This window comes from Vanessa tameamea, chromosome Z, assembly GCF_037043105.1.
Source record: "Vanessa tameamea isolate UH-Manoa-2023 chromosome Z, ilVanTame1 primary haplotype, whole genome shotgun sequence".
NCBI lineage: Eukaryota > Metazoa > Arthropoda > Insecta > Lepidoptera > Nymphalidae > Vanessa > Vanessa tameamea.
In genome coordinates this window covers 5983974-6006112 of record NC_087341.1, presented here as the reverse complement: position 1 = coordinate 6006112, position 22139 = coordinate 5983974, and the positions used below count along the sequence as shown (strand labels likewise).

General features: G+C 30.8%; 2 protein-coding genes across 2 annotated transcripts; one reads left to right on the top strand and one right to left on the bottom strand.

Annotated features, from left to right (window-relative positions):
* Positions 1 to 1400: 1400 nt before the first annotated feature.
* LOC113396052 (peptidyl-prolyl cis-trans isomerase-like 1) lies at positions 1401 to 2236 on the bottom strand. The gene is made up of 2 exons (XM_026633826.2): positions 1953 to 2236; positions 1401 to 1870 (listed from the first exon to the last, which is right to left on the bottom strand). Exons 1-2 carry the CDS (start codon positions 2021 to 2023, stop codon positions 1426 to 1428), a joined length of 516 nt encoding a protein of 171 aa, XP_026489611.1. The 5' UTR covers positions 2024 to 2236; the 3' UTR covers positions 1401 to 1425.
* Positions 2237 to 3081: 845 nt separating this feature from the next.
* Positions 3082 to 17328, top strand: LOC113395963 (rho GTPase-activating protein 1-like). The gene is made up of 9 exons (XM_026633717.2): positions 3082 to 3518; positions 3712 to 3828; positions 7220 to 7341; positions 8077 to 8234; positions 8337 to 8654; positions 8738 to 8982; positions 9358 to 9558; positions 13291 to 13397; positions 13833 to 17328. Exons 1-9 carry the CDS (start codon positions 3470 to 3472, stop codon positions 14001 to 14003), a joined length of 1488 nt encoding a protein of 495 aa, XP_026489502.1. The 5' UTR covers positions 3082 to 3469; the 3' UTR covers positions 14004 to 17328.
* The last annotated feature ends 4811 nt before the right edge of the window (positions 17329 to 22139 follow it).

Genomic DNA, 22139 nt, shown 5'->3' with positions numbered 1-22139 from the left:
AATTGTATGGGTGAAACTAATTGATACTATGATAAATATAATTCATTCAATAAATAAAAAGAAAAAATGTATATTAAATTAAAACTCACAATGTTGAAGATAAGTACTACACTTGTGTATTTTAACCAGAGTTTGCAAACTCAGGTTTGTACCACTACAATTTCATGTGCTCAAATTATGTTTATAATTCATATCATGCTCAACAGTGAAATAAAATCATGACAAAACCTGCCCATGTCAGAAGAAAATTTGCCACATGTATATCCACCCATCTGCATTGGAGCAGCATGGTAGAATAAGCTCCAAGCCTTCTTCTCAAAAGAAGAATAGGCCTTAACCCAGTGGGACATTTTCTGGCTATTACTTACCTATTATAATAGGGAATAAATAATTAATAAACTTTTTTTTTTTTTATATCGTAGGTGGCAAACGAGCAGGAGGCTCACCTGATGGAAAGTGATTACCACCACCCATAGACATCTGCAACACTGGGGGGCTTGCAGGTGCGTTGCCGGTCTTTCAGGAAAGAGTACACTCTTTTCTTGAAGGTTCCCAAGTCATATCAGTTCAGAAAAACCGTCGGCGAAAGCTGGTTCCACAGAGTGATTGTGCGAGGCAGAAAATGTCTTAAAAATCGCGCTGTTGTGGATTTTCGGACATCTAGGTGGTGCGGGTGATATTTGGAATTTTGATGAGATGTCCGAAGGTGAAATTCAGCAGCCGGGATTAATCCGAACAATTCCTCGTAACATTCCTCGTGATAAATTCTGTAGAAGAAGCAGAGCGATCCAACATCTCTACGCAAAGCCAAAGGATCAAGCAGATCCGAAAGGGCTTGATCGTCGATAATTCGAGCCGCTCTACGTTGGATACGGTCAAATTTGGATTTTGGAAATTTGTTTTGTAATTATTAGTTTTAGTTTTTTCTTTTTCTTTTATTTTTATTTCTTAAGTTTTGTTTTAGAGTTCAATACTTTATAAGTGCATGTTGTGTTCTCCTATAATTGGAGGTACATTTAATATTTTATTGTCTAAACTTGTATTTTTTGTATTACATATGTACCTGTGTTGGAGTTCCATATTAAATAAATAAATAAATAAAGAAATGGAACGAGTTGGTACTGGGGAGCACCCACCCAGAGGTGAGAGCAGTATTCCATGTGAGGCCGAATTTGCGCCTTGTATAGTCTTAGACGATGGGCCGACATGAAATACTGTCTTTAACCCAAATTGAGCCAGTATTATTTTTTTTTAACCAATATATTTCCCATCATTGCTTTCCTTTTAAAATAGTTATTAGAATATAAATCCTTACAATATTGTTAATTCTAATTAAATCATGTTCAGCTAACTGAATAGAATAAATAAATATATTTTTATAAGGATAATAATAAAAAGCATTATTAGTAATTATCATTAGTGTATTTATTTAGGAATATAAGATCTTTCAATTTTAATATCATCAACAGGGCAATCATTTTTATCACACTCTACTAAACCTATTCTTTTTACAACTGCCATTCCACTTTGCACTCTTCCAAATATAGTGTGTTGGCCATCAAGCCACTGTGTTGGGGCTAAAGTGATAAAAAATTGTGATCCATTTGTGTTTGGGCCTGCATTAGCCATAGACAATATACCAGCACCTGTATGCTTTAAATTAGAATTTAGTTCGTCATCAAATTGAGGGCCATATATTGATTGGCCACCTTTACCAGTTCCTGTATGATCACCACCTTGAATCATAAAATCTCTTATGACCCTGTGAAATTTAGTATTATTATAATAACCTCTTCTTACTAGTTCCATGAAGTTTCGACATGTGAGAGGTGAATGTTTCCAGTACATTTCAACTGTGATGGTCCCCATTCTGAAAATAGGTTGTTTTCAAAATTATACCAATATACACAAATCATTTTTACTATATATATTTGAAAAAAACAACAACTTACGTTGTTTCCAGTATAGCAACTGGTGGTTGCCAAGACTTATCTGGGATTCCAGCGTTTGCATAGCCAAGCATGATTGATTAACTAAATCCACAAAAGCGTTTGTGATTCAAAAAATCATCCAACATATAGAATAAAACTAAAGTTTTAGTTGATATAATCCCGCACGTTGTGCAACGAGTAAAGTTTAAATTATTAAATATATATTTTTTATTTGATACTTAGTATGTAAGCCGCGGCTATGAAAAAGTTACAATGAAATATAAATGAAAATGTTGACGAGGCAATCAAATAGAATAGAAAATATTGTAGTCTCTGAAGTCTGAATTTATAAATACAGAGTATGTATAGGAATGTAAATGATTATTGGACCACAGATTACTTACAAAATATTATTAATACAAAAGTCTTGTCTTTTATTACACTTAGACTGAACCACTAAACTGATTTTGAAAAATAGAGTACGGAAAATAATTGCGTCCTCATTTGTAATTAGGCGATTGGAAAAACTTACTCAATTATGACGTTGAGGTCTTTTTTACATGTTTATTGTTGGTGCTTTTATCTATACTGTTAGTTACCTCACCAAATTTAATTAAGCATAAATAATTAATGATTATATGTAACAGATATAAAATAAATTACTTGTCACTAACATGTACCAAAATTATTGAGGCCTTTGGAAGTCGTGAATCTTGATTTATGACAAAAAAAACCTAAAGACCGAAGTCTTAGACGATAAAAGTGTGGTGAACAAACGGTCTAAGTATTAGTCATTAATTCCAATTTTATATTTGATTTTTTTAATTTTAAAACATTTAAAACGTGGAGTAATACAACAATAATTATTTCATTAAAAAAAATATTAAAATTAACAACCCAGTCTATCCGCTTCTACTGTGGTTAAAAGAGAGGAAGATCATTTATCGTTCAGAGATTTGAATCTTTTAGACCGGAATCTAATTTGAACTGTAATCTGTATAATTTTGATTTTTAAGTAATAAGATTACATATACAAGTCCTCAATACAAATAATTATCATGCAAATAAATATATAAAACAATTTTAATAATGTATCTGCGGTCACAAGCTGATAGTACTAATAATCTGTCACTAACATAAAAGCAAAGATTCGTACGACGTCATCGAAACATTTGCATTAATGTGTAGTGGTAGCCTTAAAGCAGGCTTAATCAAACATAATTAAATGTAAATATAATTTCTTTGAATTGTGATAATGTGATCTGTCAGTAATTAGTATTATTTGCTGCAATACTAAATGTAAAAAAAATATCCTTTGCGTTTTCAGTTGCTTTTCATTAAACGTCCGTTTTGGCGAGTCTATTTAATATCAGTGTTATTATGTGTTAAACAAAATAGTGTACCTATACCTTAATGATTACTTTTTTGTTAATGACGTTTTGGTTTTTAAGTTATTCATAAGAGGGCGGTTGTAATAAACATATTTTGTAGAAGACTAGCTAATTTGAAGAAAAGTCGTTAGCGTTTACGTACAAATTATGGAGTCAGAACATCAACCTAAACTTAGTCCAATAAGAGCCTTTCAAGGTAATAATTTTTTATGTTTATTTTGTTTGTTGCTTATCACAGTTTGCATGTTTACAAAGGCGATATCTATAAGAGCTACTACATTTATGGAAAAAGTCAATTAATAAAAAAATCCTTTAAAAAAAATCCTTTTTTATATTGGTATTTTGTTCTTTATAATTTACAAAGGTTTGTATTCTTCCCTTCTTGACAGTCCTCCATGCGAGTAATATGGAGCCAGAAGATGCATACACAAGTCTCTCAGAGTACCATGATTATGAACCAAGGTTAGAATTTGATGATTCAGAGCTGACACAAGCCAGTGGCTTAGGTAAGCATTAGAGATATAGCACTGATAACTCTTAAAAAATTGTGTAATTAAAAACTAATTGAAGTATGCATTATTAGAACAAACATTCAAGCATACCTAAACAATAAGTATTTATATAATACAGTATATTTATTTACATGATCTATTTTTGTGGTTTGTGGTAGTAGTCGAAAGCATTGAATGCAAACTTGTAAATCTGATTAAAAAAAATATGATTAAACTTACTAGAGAATCCACCAAACCACATTGGAGCAGTGTGATAAAATAACTATAATAACAAAATAACCTAATCAAAAGGGTAAACCTTAGCCCAGCAGTGGAATATTTACTATTTCATTTTATAAGAGAATGTCTATAATATAGAAATTGAAAATTATTTCAAAGTGAGAGATGATCACTCACTGTCTGAACTTTATAGAAAATATTGTGGAGTTTATAAAAGTGTTTTATTGCTCCAATATCAAGATCTTTGAGCATAATTTATATTATATAAAGATATCAATGTAGTGCCTTTTTTGTGTAATGTGCATTTCTCGGCTGGTTGTGAATTTTAATGAATAATTTGGAGAAGTAAAATTTCTGATCACTGAAGATGAAAAAAGCTTGGGCACCATAAGGTCACTGTTTGTTTTACATTGAAGCATGTTTTCGGTTCAGCTCCTTTTCAAATGATGTATATGAAAAAATATACACCATTTAATGTTTCTGATTTTGTCTCTTTGTTCTTGAGTTGCGATCTTCGTTCTTTCCATTTCCATTTGACTAGTTTTATCTATATAATTGTCAACAATTACTTCATTGTAGGGTTTGTGCGTGCTTGAGTGGGTAGACTAAGTAGCAATACTTAATATTATTGTGTTCTGGATTAGAGGGCCAGTGAGCCAGTGTAACTACAAGCACAAGGCACAATAACATCTTAGTTCCAATGGTTGGTGCATTATCAATGTAATCGGCCAATCAATGATATAAAAAATGAAACTAGTTCTACAACCATATATTTAAATCTTATTATTATTTATGCTTTAAATCTTTGTTTTTCAATATTTTCTTCAAAGATGAAGTATTTTTTCAACAAAGTATTTTACTCAGCTTTCTTGGACATTGGGTGTGGGCAGAGATAATTTATCTTAGCTAAAGCAAAAGTAAATAGTTACTTACACTCTAGAATTGCTTTTATAAACTTCAATGTTAAACTTTGAGGAACAAATCAAAATTGATGACTTAATTTTGATTTGTTTGCATTCATTTTAAACCCTACTTGAGTTCTAATTTTCAATGGGTGACTAATATTGGTCTATGTGATATATTTATATTTAAATATTTGCCAAGCTTAGTTGCTTCCATTCTAACCTAAAAAAAACTGATTACATTTTGTATATATATTAATAACAATATATTCTTGATTAAAGTATTCAGTTAAAAATTAAGAAAAGAATATCACATTTATTTTACTCTCTTGTATGTTTGTAACTTGTTGCTTATTTATAAGTGTAAAATAGTAAAAAATAATGGACAATACATATTACATTGCCCATTATTCCTTTTGTTTATTTTTAAAAAGTATCTATATATCATATCTACTATGAAAAAACATAATGAAAAATGTGATTCATTAAATAGGCTTATTTGGTAAATATATTAATAACAATATATTCTTGACTAAAATATTCAGTTAAAAATTAATATATATAGTATATAAGTATAAGTAATATATCAATGCAAATTTTAATATTATTTATATTTTTTTTTATATTACACATTAACGGTCATTTTACCCATGGAAAATTTATACAAGAGAATATTTTGTATATACATTTTTACAGACTCACTGCTTTTTAATATAAATTTAATAATGTAAAGCATATTTGAAGGAACATTAAATAATATTGTTATAGAAGTCGAATATAATGTATTACCATGCTATTTCCTTGAGTATATTAATAATGATGGGACAATATGTACTATTATAAAGACTGAATTGTCCTTGGGTTTTGGTATCTTTTTAAAACAAAGTAGACAGTTGATAATCATGAAGTCGGGACAACCCAGGATCCTCAAAAGCCTACTTTTGAGGTTGGCGCTTATTCCAAGATATAATAATGTTAAAAAATAGTAGCTAATTGAGATTCTTCCCGGTCGTTCTCTGTAGAATCGATATTCCAAACCAGTGGTAGCTTTACTTAGTATAGTTCTTTAAAATGACAATTCAAAAGTGCTTGTAAAAGCCATTTATTAAAGTATGTTAAAACACTGCTCCAATGCTTGTTGGAGGATACAAAAGTGCCATTCTACTTATTCTAATTATTCGGTTATGCCCAGCTAACGATGAATTCATTAAGTACATGAAAATACAGATAGTATTAACATATTATGCTTATTTGTTTATGTTAAATAAAGTACTTATAGCTTTGCTTGTTATAAAATAATAAGCAATCAATCATCTAATAGATCATTTTAGAGGTTTTAGTATACATACCTTTTTTTTACTTTCATAAATCGGAATTAAATATGAAATACTATTTAGATATTTTATTGTCAAAAATTCGGATAGGTTTATACATCAACTATACAATATTAATATTTTGACTTCTTTTTTCACCTAATAAATAAGCTAGCTTAAAGTTCTGTAGACTTGGTCCTGTGGTTTAACCTCTGCTAATAGTTTTGGGTCTTTATGTCTGTAAATTCTCCTAATTTTGGTAGTTGGCAATGTTAACATTTTTGGTCCTCTGTGGGCCTGAACTCACTCGGTCCGAGTAAGACTGCTGTCCAGGTGGATTAAAAAAGTGAGTGAATTCACGGTGCTATTTTCCAATCTTCTTTGAGATTGATCCGAGTCTGATAAGGTATATAATATACATATACTGTTTTTGTATTATTATTTATGTAAATGTTATGTTATACGCAAGAACCTATCAAATGTTATGATTCATTTATAAATTGAGGATATTTTGATCTGTATTTGTTATGGAGAATTATTATAGTTAAATAAACGAATGTGTGCATTAGCAGTATACATATAAAATATAGAATAATACTTAACTATTGGATCAGACTTAATATTTGTTTTCTATTTAAAGTTTTCTTATGCGACTGTCGTTTTCTTTATTTTTTTATATATTTTTTTTCAATTAATTATTTACACGTTATAAATTTTTGTGTTTAAATGCAATGCTTATGCATTATGCATGCTTGTATTTATGTATAATTATTACATAACTTTTGTACATCTCCTTAATATTTTATCAATCTTTGAAATGTTCAAGAGATGTCTAGAGTTGATTATGACAGTTTATTTGTAAGTACTAGTGTTAGTTTACGTGACGCAACGTTAATTAAAAGTATAATATATAGGGTAAAATTCGTTTTTTATTTAGTTCGAAATTTACAGCTCCTTTGCCACCCGAATTACTTGACATTTCTGACGATCTTCTCAAGCGTTCAGCTAGCGACGGTACCATTGAAGAGAATTTTGAAGAGGAACTTGGCAAAGCCCCTGAAGTGTACGGCGAGGTAACCATTAAAAGATAAATGATAATTTTTCTGATTGTTTTACGAGCATTATACTCATTAATGGTTAGGTGTTCATAAAAGAAAAAAAAGACAAAAAAAATAATCTTTTAAAATAAATCTTAGTAAAATAGGACACGTTTGGTAGCATTCATCGACATCGCCCGATCAATATTGCTATCTAGGTCTCCCGGGACCTAGCGAAACGGATGTAGGTCAGGTATTCTTACTTTGACCTTTATAAAAATAGGTTCATGCATTACAAAAATTACTTCCCTGTTTAAATACAATATTATTTGATTTTATATCGTACTTTAGTTGTCTACTGATAAATTATAACAATATTACTTTTTGTCATTAATTTTGAATATATTATTATCATTAAACTTGTCAAAGTAATGTATCGCGAGGAAACTCCTTTTGCTGATAATTATGGAACATCCAGTAAGAAAATTTTCTTACCTTTTTTTCTCAAAAAAATTTTGGTTTAATAGTAACTACGGTTAAGAGGTAAAATTTTAACAATAAATAAGAATACCATATAATTTAATTCGATTAAAATATTTGTCAGTTTAAAAAACATTGTTTTAGTGTAATGGAAATTATTAAGCCTTACCTTACACTTACAAAATAATGTCTAGTAATAGACAGATGTTTTCAGACATGATCTTTAAACTTATGACTTATCGACTTCGACATCGACACAAAAATCAAAGTACCAATTTTTTTTTAACTTAGATTGCGAATTCTTCTCTTGATGATGACACCTTCTCTGAACTTGCGGGGACAGGTTTGGTAGAGGTAGTGGGCGATGATGAGATCGGTCGAAGAATAATTGTGGTATCGGCTTGCCGTCTTCCGTCGTCTAAGGATCTACATCCAGACAAACTTCTAAGGTAACCTATAAAACAAATGTTTGTCCCGTTCTTTTACATTGGGAGCCTCCGTATCAATGTCGAGTACGTGTTCTTTGTCTAAAGGGTATTTTTTGATTTTAGATACCTCATGTTTACTTTGGACAAATATGTAGAGCAGGATTATAGCGTCGTATACTTTCACTACGGCCTAACCAGTAAGAACAAACCACCGCTCTCATGGTTATGGAAAGCTTATAAAGCCTTTGATAGGAAATATAAAAAGAATCTCAAAGCACTTTATTTAGTGCATCCGACAAATTTCATACGAATTGTCTGGCAAATGCTTAGGCCCGCTATAAGTGTAAAGTTTGGAAGGAAGATTATGTATGTGAATTATCTACACGAACTGCAACAACATTTGAATTTGGACAAACTTTGTATACCAAAGCCAGTGTTAGAGTAAGTACAACAACGGCAAAAATTATGTATTTCGAATAATCATATACCTACAAATATAAATTAAAGCTGACTTTTTTGTGTAGGTACGATAAATTGTTGCTAGCTAAGAATCCTAGGGCTGCAGAAATGGCTAGGCAACTAGCTGAAAAGGTAGACGCGCCGCCCGATGAGAGTGATGCGAAGGCCGTCCAAAAGGAAAGTCTTTCTCCACCTCTGACTCAACAATTTGGTGTGTCATTGCAGTTTATTAAAGAAAATAATACAAACATGATCGACTCCATACCACCAGTTGTGAGGCAGTGCGTTGAATTTCTTTCACAACCCGACGGTGAGTAAATCATATATGATTAACCAATTGAATAATAAAACGGCAACACACACACCGACATCGACTTCCTCCTTTATCGATGCTGATTGTTACGTTTATGTACTTATATGTATGCGAAGTTGTTGAGCGTGTTTAATATAAAAATAGACATAAGCGAAATAAAGTTGGTTTGTTTTTTTATTAAATTACAGCTACAAATTATGGCAAATCTCTGCTATATTGTAATTTTATTTTCATTAAATTGCTTCAGTGCGATCTTATTGATATAGATAGTAGTCTTGGTAGAGAATAGTCTGATATTAGGATTAACAAAATGATTGGATTCTTTTGATCTTCATGATTGGCAAATATAATTAATTAGATATGTATATTTAGCCCTAGAAACCGAAGGTCTGTTTCGAAGATCAGCAAACATATCAGTTATAAAAGAACTGCAGAGAGCCTGCAACAAGGGCGAGCCAATATCTTTCAGGAACGATCCCCACAACGCCGCAGTTCTACTGAAGACCTTTCTCCGCGATTTGGAAGAACCACTGTTGACATTCGACCTGCACGAAGAAATACTGAAGTTTCAAAGTAAGTTGCTTTATTATTATTTCGGTTCCAAATTAAAAATGTTATTATTAAAGTAATAAGTTTAATGTAGTTTAAATAGATTATAATTTTATTACAATGTGTTATTCACTGACTCGTAAACTGCATCTGCAGTGGCGTGGGCTCGAGCATTATCTTGTATTACAGTAAAAAAATCGCCTATTAATCCCATATAAGGCACCATGTAAGCTTCTAAAACCTCTGTTATATAGCGTTATTCCATTAAATCATCTCTTCTACTGTTTTAAAGAACTATGTCGAAGAACACAAGTTCCGTTCGTCCGATCATGCCACCCCGCACCATACACGAATCGCCTCCAAAATAAACTTTTTGCTCTATGCTACTTCGAGCAAATCTCTCCCCGCGTCAACGATAGACTCTACGACCTTTTTCACCATTTAAACATGTCCTACATTCAATGGTTTCACCATTGAATTTTGGACCATTGGAGCGATGAGTTTGCATATTGTTCACAATATGGAAGCTCATCGCTCCTCAGTCCAATTAAGCTGCCATCAGGTTTGAATCATTTGCTACTTTAAAAAGGCTGATTGTCGTTTCACTTCCCTACGAAGGTAAGTTAAAACAATAAATCGGTCATCACGACAGGTCGACGACGTTGCTCGAATTCTGCCGGTACTGGGTCTCCTTTTGTAAGAACTGGTCAAGCCTTCGGATATACTCTAAAAACCGTAGATTGGTTTAAATTAAAATTTCTAGGAATCGTTCAATGATTCAAGCCTTCCCGCATCAATGCCACAATTTGAGCGGCTTATTCGGACGAAGTATCTGTGGTTACGAAAGTTTGATGAATTTAAAAGGCTTATTGGTAAAGATAAATGAAACCATAAATGAAAAAAAAAAACAAAAGAATTAACATCAAACTTAAACAAATTAATAACACATGAATTTGAGTCTACACATAATGTTTATTATCCTGGCAACAATTTTATCTATTTAATTTTTGTTATTTTATTATGATTAATGGACAGTATCGACATTTTCATTTAGTTTACTCTAAAAAGTTTGCATACTTATCAAAAATATTAATTCGAAAGTAATCCTGAACTTAGATGCAGTTTATGAGTCCGTTGGTGTATTTTGTTGCAAGGCATATTTGTGACGTCACCATAATAGTGATAGCATTTTATTTATTCATTTGCCGCGTGTAATTAAATGCAATACCATAATTGCAATTCTCTATTACCTAACGTGCACATGTAGTTTTCATTCAAAATCGTTACAGTAAAGGTTAACTTAGAGGAAAAATCATAAAGTTGTCTATAATTGTTTAACTTGTTTTGATTTCGTGGCTCGCTTCTGTCTGATCTTTAAATAATATAACAATTTGTGAAATATCGCTTTATTCTAAAGCAATATTTACTGGCTATCTGCAGAGTAGATATTTGAGTTAATATTTATTCTCTAGCCTCTTAGTTAAACTAATTTTACAAGATTCAATAAAACCGATTCTATATTTATACAATTATATGTTTTAATAAAAAGAGAACTATGCTCTGGCGTGCACCAAAGGTTGCATATCCATTACATCCTTACATTACCTGGACAACAGGGTGAAAGAGCTCCAGCGATTTTAGGACTGATTTTGATTTTCTAAATGACCACTGCACCATTTACTTAACCAGGATAGATGATCTAATAAATGCTACCACCCATGTGTGACTCACCAGACAACACGCGAAAGCTTAGCATCTACTGCAAACAGAAATGAGAACAGCCTTCTAAGATACCTTATACCTAGCTTGATATAAATCAATTAACGATCGTATAATTACCATAGAACTTAACTCTTCCCTATGCCGTTTAAACATTGTAGACACTTAATCTGCAAAGCTTATCGAAGAAGATATGTTTTGAACACTATATTTGCGGACTGCACGGATGGAATAAAAAATCATATTGACTTATTCATGATCCATAGACGACGAAGATCGTCCATAGCACACACGACGCTTCCAAGAGCAGACTGTGGAAGTGACTACCTAATTCGTGACCTTCGTGACAGAGTATGGTTCGAAAAAAAGATCTACAACGATCTTGGTGGGTTTCAATTAAGTCGTAAGATGTAAGATCTAAGATCTAGACTGGAAATAATGAGTGTCAGGGTTGGAGACTAGATTACAAACACAATCCTTTTATGGAACCAGTTCAAAGAATCTCCCGAATGTTTGTACGACAAACTCGGTGCTCGTCGTTGCCGAAATAAGTAAAATAGGTGAAGAACTGGAGTGGCATTCTATTAAGAAATGAAACAAAAGATCTAGTAAAATATTTAACAAATTGTTAAATATAGAAAGAGAAAAATCTAATTTGGTTCACGTAAACCAAACACGTCCTCGAGAGCTGTAAGCGATATTGTGTCAACTCTTTATGATAACGTGTCAACGGGTGAAAGATTAGCTGGAAAATTTGAAAAGTTTCTATAACCATATATTATGAGAGTTTATGTACTCACGACTCTTTTATGACTAATCTAGTTAGATCATAAAAGAGTCGTGAGTACAAAAACAACATCTGTTCTTTGTTTCATTGGCTGTGCCAAAGCTTGAATTTAGTACGGGGAAAACTATGTCTGTTTTGGAAGAAATAGCGGAGTGCTACATAAATAGCTTTTTAGCTTACCTGCAATGTCAACTGTAACAACCGATCCTTTGCAAGAATAGACTTGCTACATGCCTTGGAAATTTGCGGCTGATTTTCTTATGGACCAGTTATCATTGTCGTCCTTCAGATTGTCATTATTGACTTCTGATCGTAGACGACCGCATGGCTCTACTGTTAGATTAAAATTACTTTTACAAAATCTGACACTCAATTTAATACTGTTTTACGGCATAATACACTAAACGTTTTACGCATTCTGCGAAGTTCCACGTGATAATGGAAACTCATACTACATAATAATGCGAATTTCCGACTTACAAGATTGTTTTTAAAATTAAATTTAACAGAGGCTATAATGTTAATTTTAAACAAGCGAGATAACTTTTAAATAAAAAACAGACTAATAAAATATTAAGTTAATTTTATCGTAAATTAAAAGTAAGGACAACAGCGATTTTTCCCTTATAGGTTTTAAGATTCAAATTTGTTTGATATTTTTTCTAATAAATTATACTATTGTTTAGTTCATCAATGTTAGTTATATAAACAATATAATTAATGAATTAGCATGTAATTGGTTTTTTACTTAGATTGTTTTATTTTGCGTCCCTTTAAAATATGACGACCGTTGTAGCTTAACTTTCAGCCTTACGCTGAATATGAGTACATATAATACGTTTTAAACGTTTTTGCCGACATCAACTTGTAGTTTTGGTCATGTCAATGTAATTTAATTGATATAGAAGATCTCAATCATTTTATCATTCACCATTTTGTCTATCAATCATTCGTTTTATTATCTTAATAATGGCGCACAAATATTCGGAAGTTACTGGAATGCGCAGAACATAAATTAATATATTATTTAAAAATAATTACAGTATGAAATCAATAATGTCATTGACAACATGAATGAATATTTAAAGGTGTTGTATAAATTTATTGATGTATTGATTTTCATTTATAGGCATTATCGGTGTCCTAGCAGGTATTTGTTGATATTTAATTTTGAAAGATATCTAGGAACGGAGATTAGATAAACGACATAATTAAAAGTAGTATTTTTCTTACCGTGTTGTTATTTGCAGCTTGGTCAAACCGTGAAAAACCTCGTCAAGTGAAAATCCTCATTCTGGAGAGGCTGCCCCTGGACAACTACAAGCTGCTTAAATACATCTTTCAATTTTTATGGAAGGTAAAACTTTTATATTTATATATAAGTATCCTTTATAATCAATACTAAAGAAATATCAGTTACTTTTGATGTCAACGGATTAATACGTAACATTTTGTTCGTATATTGTTTTTAGGTATTGTATAATAGTAAATTAAGGACGTTTATCCATTGCTGGACAAAGCTTTCCTTAATTTTGAGCAGTGGGGTTCAGAGTAAATTTCAGTTCCAGCACGTAACTCCATTTTACGGGCTTTAGTGTCTCAGAATTTACTGTGACGTAACAAATTTTCTCGCAGTGTTTTTAGAGAATTCTATAATATATACATTGTTGCTTGCGCGTATTGCGAACCCTCGAACGTCGTAACACCCATGTGTCTATCCGAGCTCTGACGCCCACATGTTCTATTCAGACATAGTATTGATTTTATTTAGTAAATAAGATTTCATCAACAGGTTCAAGATAGGAGCTGCCTCAACAAAATGACGAGCGGTAACCTAGCCGTGGTTTTTGGCCCGAATCTTTCTTGGCCCCCTAATGGTTTTATGTCACTTCAAGCCATTTCGCCAATCAACGCTTTCACAGATTTCCTCCTTGAAAACCAGAAATCCATATTTATAATCTAGATCCTCTGCCTGCTGCAGATTATCAAGTCAATAAGGTCTGCGCGGTGATTATTATACGGTTGGACCTACTTTATTCGGCTTTAATATTGTTGAATGCCAAATACAATTTATACGTTTTATAAATTTTCACCTGAGAGTAGTGCAAATTTTTATATTTATGTATTTTCCTATCTCTTAAACAAAGGAATAAAACAAATTGTACCTACAATAACGAATAACCAAAGCTGACATCGATCGATCGGCTAGGGGGAGGGCCGGCCCACACGAGCCTTCCCGTCTGGGCTAATAATTAAACATTTATGCACTCGCTCCCGTGCCTTTATTCGTCTCGCTTGCATATTTTGCCTTTGATTTATCAATTTTAAGGTATAACGAAAATGAACAGCGGTATTTTATACTACCTTAAACGTTTGTTAGACTAAAAATTACTTTTTATGCATTTTATTTTTATGCGTAAAATTTACAGAAAAAAACGTGACACAGTCATTTTTTGATTTAAAGGTATTTTGATAAAATATGTACGCAGGTGGAATTAATAAATTATCAAGAAAATGCGTCTGATACTTCATAGGTACATGATTTTTTTTTCTAATTGGAAGATGATTTTAATCTTTTAAGTGTAACATAAATATCATGTCAATTATTTGAATTAAATCAATTTTTATTATATTTTAACAAACAATGGATATTGTTTAATCGCTGTAACCGACCTTTAAGTGTTACTTAACTACATGTACTCACGTATAGACAATTATTATAATACGTCTGTCTGTACTTGAGCAACGAATAAATAAAATTTTAAAACTTAAAACAATTTTAAAATGATTTAAATTTTACATCCGTTTTAAATGTATCACTAGAGGAATATAATTAAAAGGGAAAATGTATGCTGTTCTCGTCATCACACTCGTAGATAGTGCGAGCGAGATGAATGATTTAGTGTTTCGAATAACTTTTTAATAAATTTGTGCCGTTTGTTTTAGCGAGCATTCATATTATTAGGAGTTTAAATTTATCATTAATCGACTATACACGTTTTATAAAAAAAACACGTATCGAATAACATAAAGGAAATACATATATAATCATGTAGTCAAGTAAATTTAGACCCCCTGTAGATAAATTTAAACATTAAATTAAATCAATCAGTGTACGAACGTTCTTTTTTCAAAGTTTGTATTTCATGTTATTTATAAATATATCATAAATTATGTGCCGTTGTTTCGGTGAGTCTTGAGGGTCTCAACTATCATTATTATCATTACTAATTTTGATATATTACAGATCTGTTTGTAACAAAATAAAGGGAAGGCTTTATTTTTATTTTTTTAATGTATGTCATACGAAAGCGAAGTTCACACATCTTATGATATCGGTAAAGCGTACATTTCGCACAAGTTGATGAGGTGATGTTTGTATTGTGTAGTTTTTTTACATCAACAGGCAATATGAAATTGTTAACTTTTGTTATAGCATGTTATGTTTAGTGTTAAGTGTTTAACGAATCTATATTGTAATATAACATGTATTTTGTCATATGATGAGATATACCTTGTATTCATATAAGTTTATTCAATAGAACCGGCCGTTATCGATTGACCGGATTCAGCGTTTCAATGTGAGCTCGCTGCCGGACGCATCCTACGTTGTGGGACATTTTGCATGTACGAACTGAGTAAATTATTTACATTAAATGAAATATAGGATTTTTGGAAATGCCGTGTTATGTAATGTGGCCATGGAACATATTATTAATATTGAATTTATCTAGTACAGGTGATATGTGGTAAACTTTTTTACTGCCTACATTTTAAAATCGGAAGTCGACCAGTGAACTTTTGAGTTGATAATACCTGATAACGATTGCCATACTTAATTATTAAACAATCATAGATCAACGAAGTTTTTGAGCTAAATGTTTACATTAATATCGGATGCACATTTTAGTTTATCTGATTTTGGCAAAACAATTTATATCGTTGCATTATTATTAAAATGTGTCTTGAACGATGATATGTAATATTGTCGTATATTTACAAACTGACAATTAAACTTTTGATGTGTTTATATAAATCATAGTTTTTACATTTATTGCGATTCATGATCACTTCAGATGTTAATGTAAAAAATCAAGATTAAATACTGCTATTTTGAGCAGCCTGAGGGCCAATTCTACTAAGTTATAACGATTAAGATGCGTTCCATATTGTATTTCGATTCAACTTTGAATATTCCTCACAAAAATAAACCTCAGCTTTTTCGTAACTGATGGCGAATTACTATTTATTTATATCGGTTACGATCACATTCCCATCCAACTTTGACTGAACCGCAATAGGAGCGTTTTTTAGTGGACTAGGAAAGCGGCTGAACTGTAACGATTACGTTTCGACTCGACTTCGAAAAAGTGGCAAGTTGTTCTTAGAATTGGCGCCCTGGACGTTTATTGGACATTAAATATTTACATGTTATTATAAGTATGTATAATGAGTTTTCATTTTTATAAAGTAAATTAGTTTGTCGACTTTAGAAGTATAAAATATATAAGTGAAAAATAAATAAAAATGTATACCAAATACTCGGTTAGTCTGTCGTTAGAAACACATATATATATATTCTATAGAGAAAAAAATACCATGTTTATTGTAAACTAATGTAGATATAATTATTTAGTTTTTTAAGCACTAAGTTAGTAACTATTTATCTCATCTTTTTTATATGATAATGTGATCTTAACTAAATATTAATCTTAATTTAAAAAGTCTGCATTAATAATATATCCAATATTATTAAGAAATACAGTAGCGAGTTATAAAACTTAGCAAGAGATTAATGTCCGATCCATTATCCATTGAAAACGAAAATAAATTATAATGACATTGAGAAGTAGTTTCCTATCCAACATTATTATTAAAATATGAACGCTTACAAAAGGTTATTACTATTTCTGATGTAATACATACAAAACTAACAATTTCTATGCCTCGCAAATTGAAACGTATTTTATCAATTCCGCCCAATTCAATGAACTACATTTTGAGTCCAGTTTCAATTAATCCGTACCTATAATATTTTGAATAATTTGAACTCGGATTATTATAAAACAAAAAGCAGATTGAGGCCGCGAACGGCGACACTAAAGTAGAAACTTACCATATCACACAGACATTGTAAACATGTGCGCGTAGGGCTGCAAGAGTAGTTAAAAAATCTCACTTTTTTTTATTAAATTGTATTATCTCTACATAACATAAAACAAATTTTCTCGCCGTTTTGTACGCTTAGATCTAGCGACGGATTTTAATATCTGATGAAAACCATCAATCGACAAAGGGATACACGAGGAAGGAAGGAATAATACATGCATGTTATCGTAACGAAAAGCCGACAATTATAATTATTAATTCTTTCTAGTCGGAAAAAAATCAAGGGCTTGTTGTTTAAGACGCGTTGTTTCGCAGAACCTCTTGTGAATCCGCTTTTTAAATTTAGTATTCGCTTTTATCGTTTCGTTATAAATTTCCGCGCTCTGTCTGCTTTTTATTTTATAATTTGAGATATTTAATATTATATAATTCGAATTTAAAGTAATAATTTATTTACACAGTTAGTTTGACCTTGACACTGTAACTTGTTTAGTATAAATTCTTGTCTATTTTATCTGTTTACATAGAAACCGCATATTTGTTTTTAAAATTAAATTTTGACTAAAATTTAGTGAGGAAACAATGTCGAATAATATTTTTTGTTTAAAACGTAGGGCTTAAATTATCTTTTTTTTTCAAATCAAATTTCAACAATAAAGCGTTTACTTACATTTGTATAATTACCCCGAATCTATTATTTATGTATATTATAAATTGTATTCGTCCTTTGTCAATAATATAAATGTAAATAATATGAGTTTTATATGAATTCTGATTATGTAATTTCTTTTGCCTGATTTTAATGATTCCCCTAATTTAAAATCAAATAGTAACATTCCATTTCAGATAGGACTGGATTTCGACGATTTATCGAATCACATAAAAAAATAATTAATAACAGTAACCAAACTTATTGAAAAGTACCAAAACGTAGGTCATATTTTTGTCATTTGAAGAGGGCACGATTAAAGTTTGACACCTATTTATTTGGTTCTCAAAAATAGTTGTTTATATTTAGGAAAAATATTGCCAATAAAAAAATACAAAGTAATTTAACTCGTCACATAATATAATAAATTACCCACTGTTGATTCCTTTACTTTATTAATTAACTATGCATAACAATAACATTTCTTTACACCGTTAATATATTATTACCAACCATTATTTAATATTGTACTTGTTAAAACATGGTTGCGTAGTGCAGAGTAATGTGCGTAGTAATATTGGTGCGTTGTTTTGTTACTACAATATTAATAGAAAGTTAAATATAATTAAAAGGTTTAATGCGCACGTATAAAAAAATATTGACTATATTATTTTTTTAGTAAATACCTCGAATTTCAACTTTCAACTTCATATTTTATATTACCTAAAGCTCATTACGAATCGACACATTTTTAATAAGCCTTTAAATTAACAACATGCTAATATAATTTTAAAAAATTGAATATTTAATCTTTAGTTTAGGCGGTGTTGGAATGCATCTAAATATTTATCAGTTAGCATAAATGAATAGCTTGTTTGACTTTTATTATTTCGCTGTCTGTAATTATATATATAATTAATTACTTGTAATTCTTCAGGTATGAGTGCAAATTAGCGTTAAGTTAAAATTTTACTTGAATTTCTCAAACCTTCGCATTCCAAATAAATTTTTACCTACTGTTTTTTTTGGTCACCTAAAGCTGTTTGCTTATTAAAATTTTAAAAATGATAACTTACTCCCAGGTAGATATTCTTTATAATAATTACAAAATAAATGTATTCTATTCATCACAAATAAATGTGTAAAGCCTATTTTATGTTATGTAAAGTTGGTACTACGAAACTGTTATTAATTTACATATAAGAAAATAATTGTAGAAGTATTTCATAGCAATTATCATATAAATGAATATAATTGTGAATATCAGACTAATAAAAAAGTCAAAATAAAAAGACTACCTTTAATAATTCAATAAATATATTTAATTTTATAATTATTGGCTTGACAATAGTAAAAAAGTTTCTGTAGTAATTTGCTAAATGTGTCTGGAAATTAAAGAAAGATTTCATTTTATTTCGTTTTGTGTAACACACAAATCATCCCATATACTATTGTGTCATAAAGGTGGTTTATTATGGCTACATATATTATGATTGTAATGTAGATAGAAATAAAATATGTTTAAAAAATGCTAATATATATAAAATGTTAATAAAAAACTTAAGTGTCTAAAAATAAATAAACGTTTCATTATAAAAGAGTTTTTATTTTATTTGCTTTAACCCTATAACTAAAGACTCATGATTATAAAAAAGTAGTAGATCGCTTTGATTTGACGAGGAATCTGTTTATTTACATCCTGAAAGATCTAGAGACATGCATTATCGATTTTATGCGTGTCTTACATCGAAGTACAATAAACTTTTTATTGTAGTTACAAGTAAACTCTTCCCCTGATATTAAAATAAAAAGTAAACCTATTTATTACTAAAACAATCAACAACATTGAAAATAGGTGTTTTCATCATACTACTACCTCAAAGAACTTTTTAGTATAGCATTCTATTTCGGAATGAACATAATTTTTGTTGAACCTAATTTATAAAATATTGCCTAGTTAATAATTACGATAACATTTTCAATTAATTTTATTTCCCTTACACCACATATGTAATGTAAATAATGTAAGTACCTATTTATTTAAAGAAAAAGTAACGTGGATAAATTTATGCCAAAATTTCATCCATTACATGCAGATTGTCTCAAGATTCCGTCACCGGCGAGCACGATATTAATAATATAAAAATATATTAAGCACATTGGAACTGAATTCAATGAACTCACTCAGGCTTAAACTTGCAATGTTTTATTAACTTGGTCATCTCGCTTCTCTAGTTGATATAATTAAAATTAATAAAAAATATAAAACGGTCTAGCTGGCTAAAACATAACGGATGATGATAATAATATTTGCCTACCATCCTTTACCACTAACCATGGGCACTAAAATGTTATGTCCCTTGTTACACTGTCTCACTCACCCATCAAACGAATTTATTTATATATATAATAAAATTGGGGTGCCTGTTTGTAATATTAAAATAAGCTCTTTTTAATAAATGCATGTGTACCTATGTATACACGGTACATATACCAAAATAATGTGTTTTTCAATTTTTGTCTGTCTTTCTGTCTCTTTGTTCCGGCTAATTTTTGGAATGGCTGGATCGATTTTGACGAGTACGGGCATTCATTAGCAGACAGCTGATGTAATAAGGAGTAACATAGGCTAAAACAATAACTTTTTTGTTAAATTTAAACGCGCACGAAAGCGCAGGTACAGCTAGTTATAAACAGGGTTATTGGTAATACGACGTATTCCCCTTAGGAGGTCATAGGGGTGATTATTTGCGATAATTTTAACCCCCATATGCATTATGCAAAAGTGAACCATTTTTGAGTTATCACGTTTTTTAGATTTTTTCAAAGTAAGTCAAAAATGCAACTTGAAAAATTTATTTAAAAAAAAAAAATAGATTCAAATCTATTTTTTTCTTCTGATTTATAAAAACGAATAAACACTGGTTATTTGTCAATATTAAAACAATAATTATCGGCCCAAATTTAAAAATACAAGACGGAAAAATATATTATTTCAATTTTTTTTTCCACAAAAATGCCTTAATGACAAAAAAAAAACGTTATGAAACTTGTCCTGCAGATTATTTTAAGAACATAACCGTTTTATCAGCCCTCCAAAAATGTATAACAACTAGAAACTTATTTCAAAACAACAGAAATAAAATGACCACAAAGGACGCTGGTGGAAATTCGTATTCGAACATGAACAAATTCGAAATAAAGTTCGCTCTTTAAAATTCACAGAAAATTATTTAAAAACAATACCCAATGTAAATAAAACTAAAATACAAATTTAAAATAAAATTTAGAACTCAACTACCGAATTAGTCAAATTATTCCGCATCATATTTGATGCGCTTTTTTTGTTCTTATTTTGGGGTCTTCCGCAGATGATACAGGCGAGACGGCGTAAACTAGGGATTTCATGTGACCCCAGACAAAGAACTCAACCGGCGTTTAGTCCGAATTCCTACCAGGCCACGGAATGGGTCCTACTGATGGGTACTCCAATTAGGAAAAGGTGCAGTACATCTGTCTTACTGGTATATGATATTTTGTCTCGTAACCTTCTTGGTAATCTTCTTCTTTCTATAAATAAGTCTTCGAGAAGGATAGGATTTTTGTGCACTTTCTCACTTCAATCATGCTCATTTTGGTAATTAGTAAATCCATTTTGATCGATTTTGAATTCAAATTATCAAACAAGACGCGATTCCTAAATTAATGCTTAATGCGGTAGGCATGAATCTACAAAAAATAACTCTCCTTTCAGGGACCTCTTCGTGAATAATTTTCACAGGAGTATAAAGGTAAATGGTGGTGATGGAATCCTGCATTATGCTCTGTAGACTATGTGTGTGCTGTGCTCTGTTACAGAGAGTCGTGCGGCGATGGTGTTTGTCGAAATGGTTCGAATGTTTCATCGATAAATTCTTATTCTCTCAGTAATTAACAACATGGATTGGGAGTCTTTCGACATTAATTTGTCGTCTCTGAACACTACCAGTTTCCCGGATTCGCTTATTATAAACTGATACATCGGGTAGCCGGTGAAGAGGAAACCGACGCGAATAATATTGCATTGGTAAGGTACATACATATGTATTACGTGACATTGGTGAAATAATCTGTGCCTTTTTGGCACAAATAAAGGCCACAAAAAAAATGTGTTGTTTAAAATGTGGTGTTTTTTTATTACCCTGGCAGCTCTACATTTTCTACAGGGCTGTCACGTACACATGGTTAATATCCAGAAACAATATTATTTTCGTTTCACGCGTTTTAACTGCCTTTGTTTTATAATCTGAGATCAAAATCAAAGTTATTTAAGGCTATGTGTAATGGTATCGTAGTATAAAT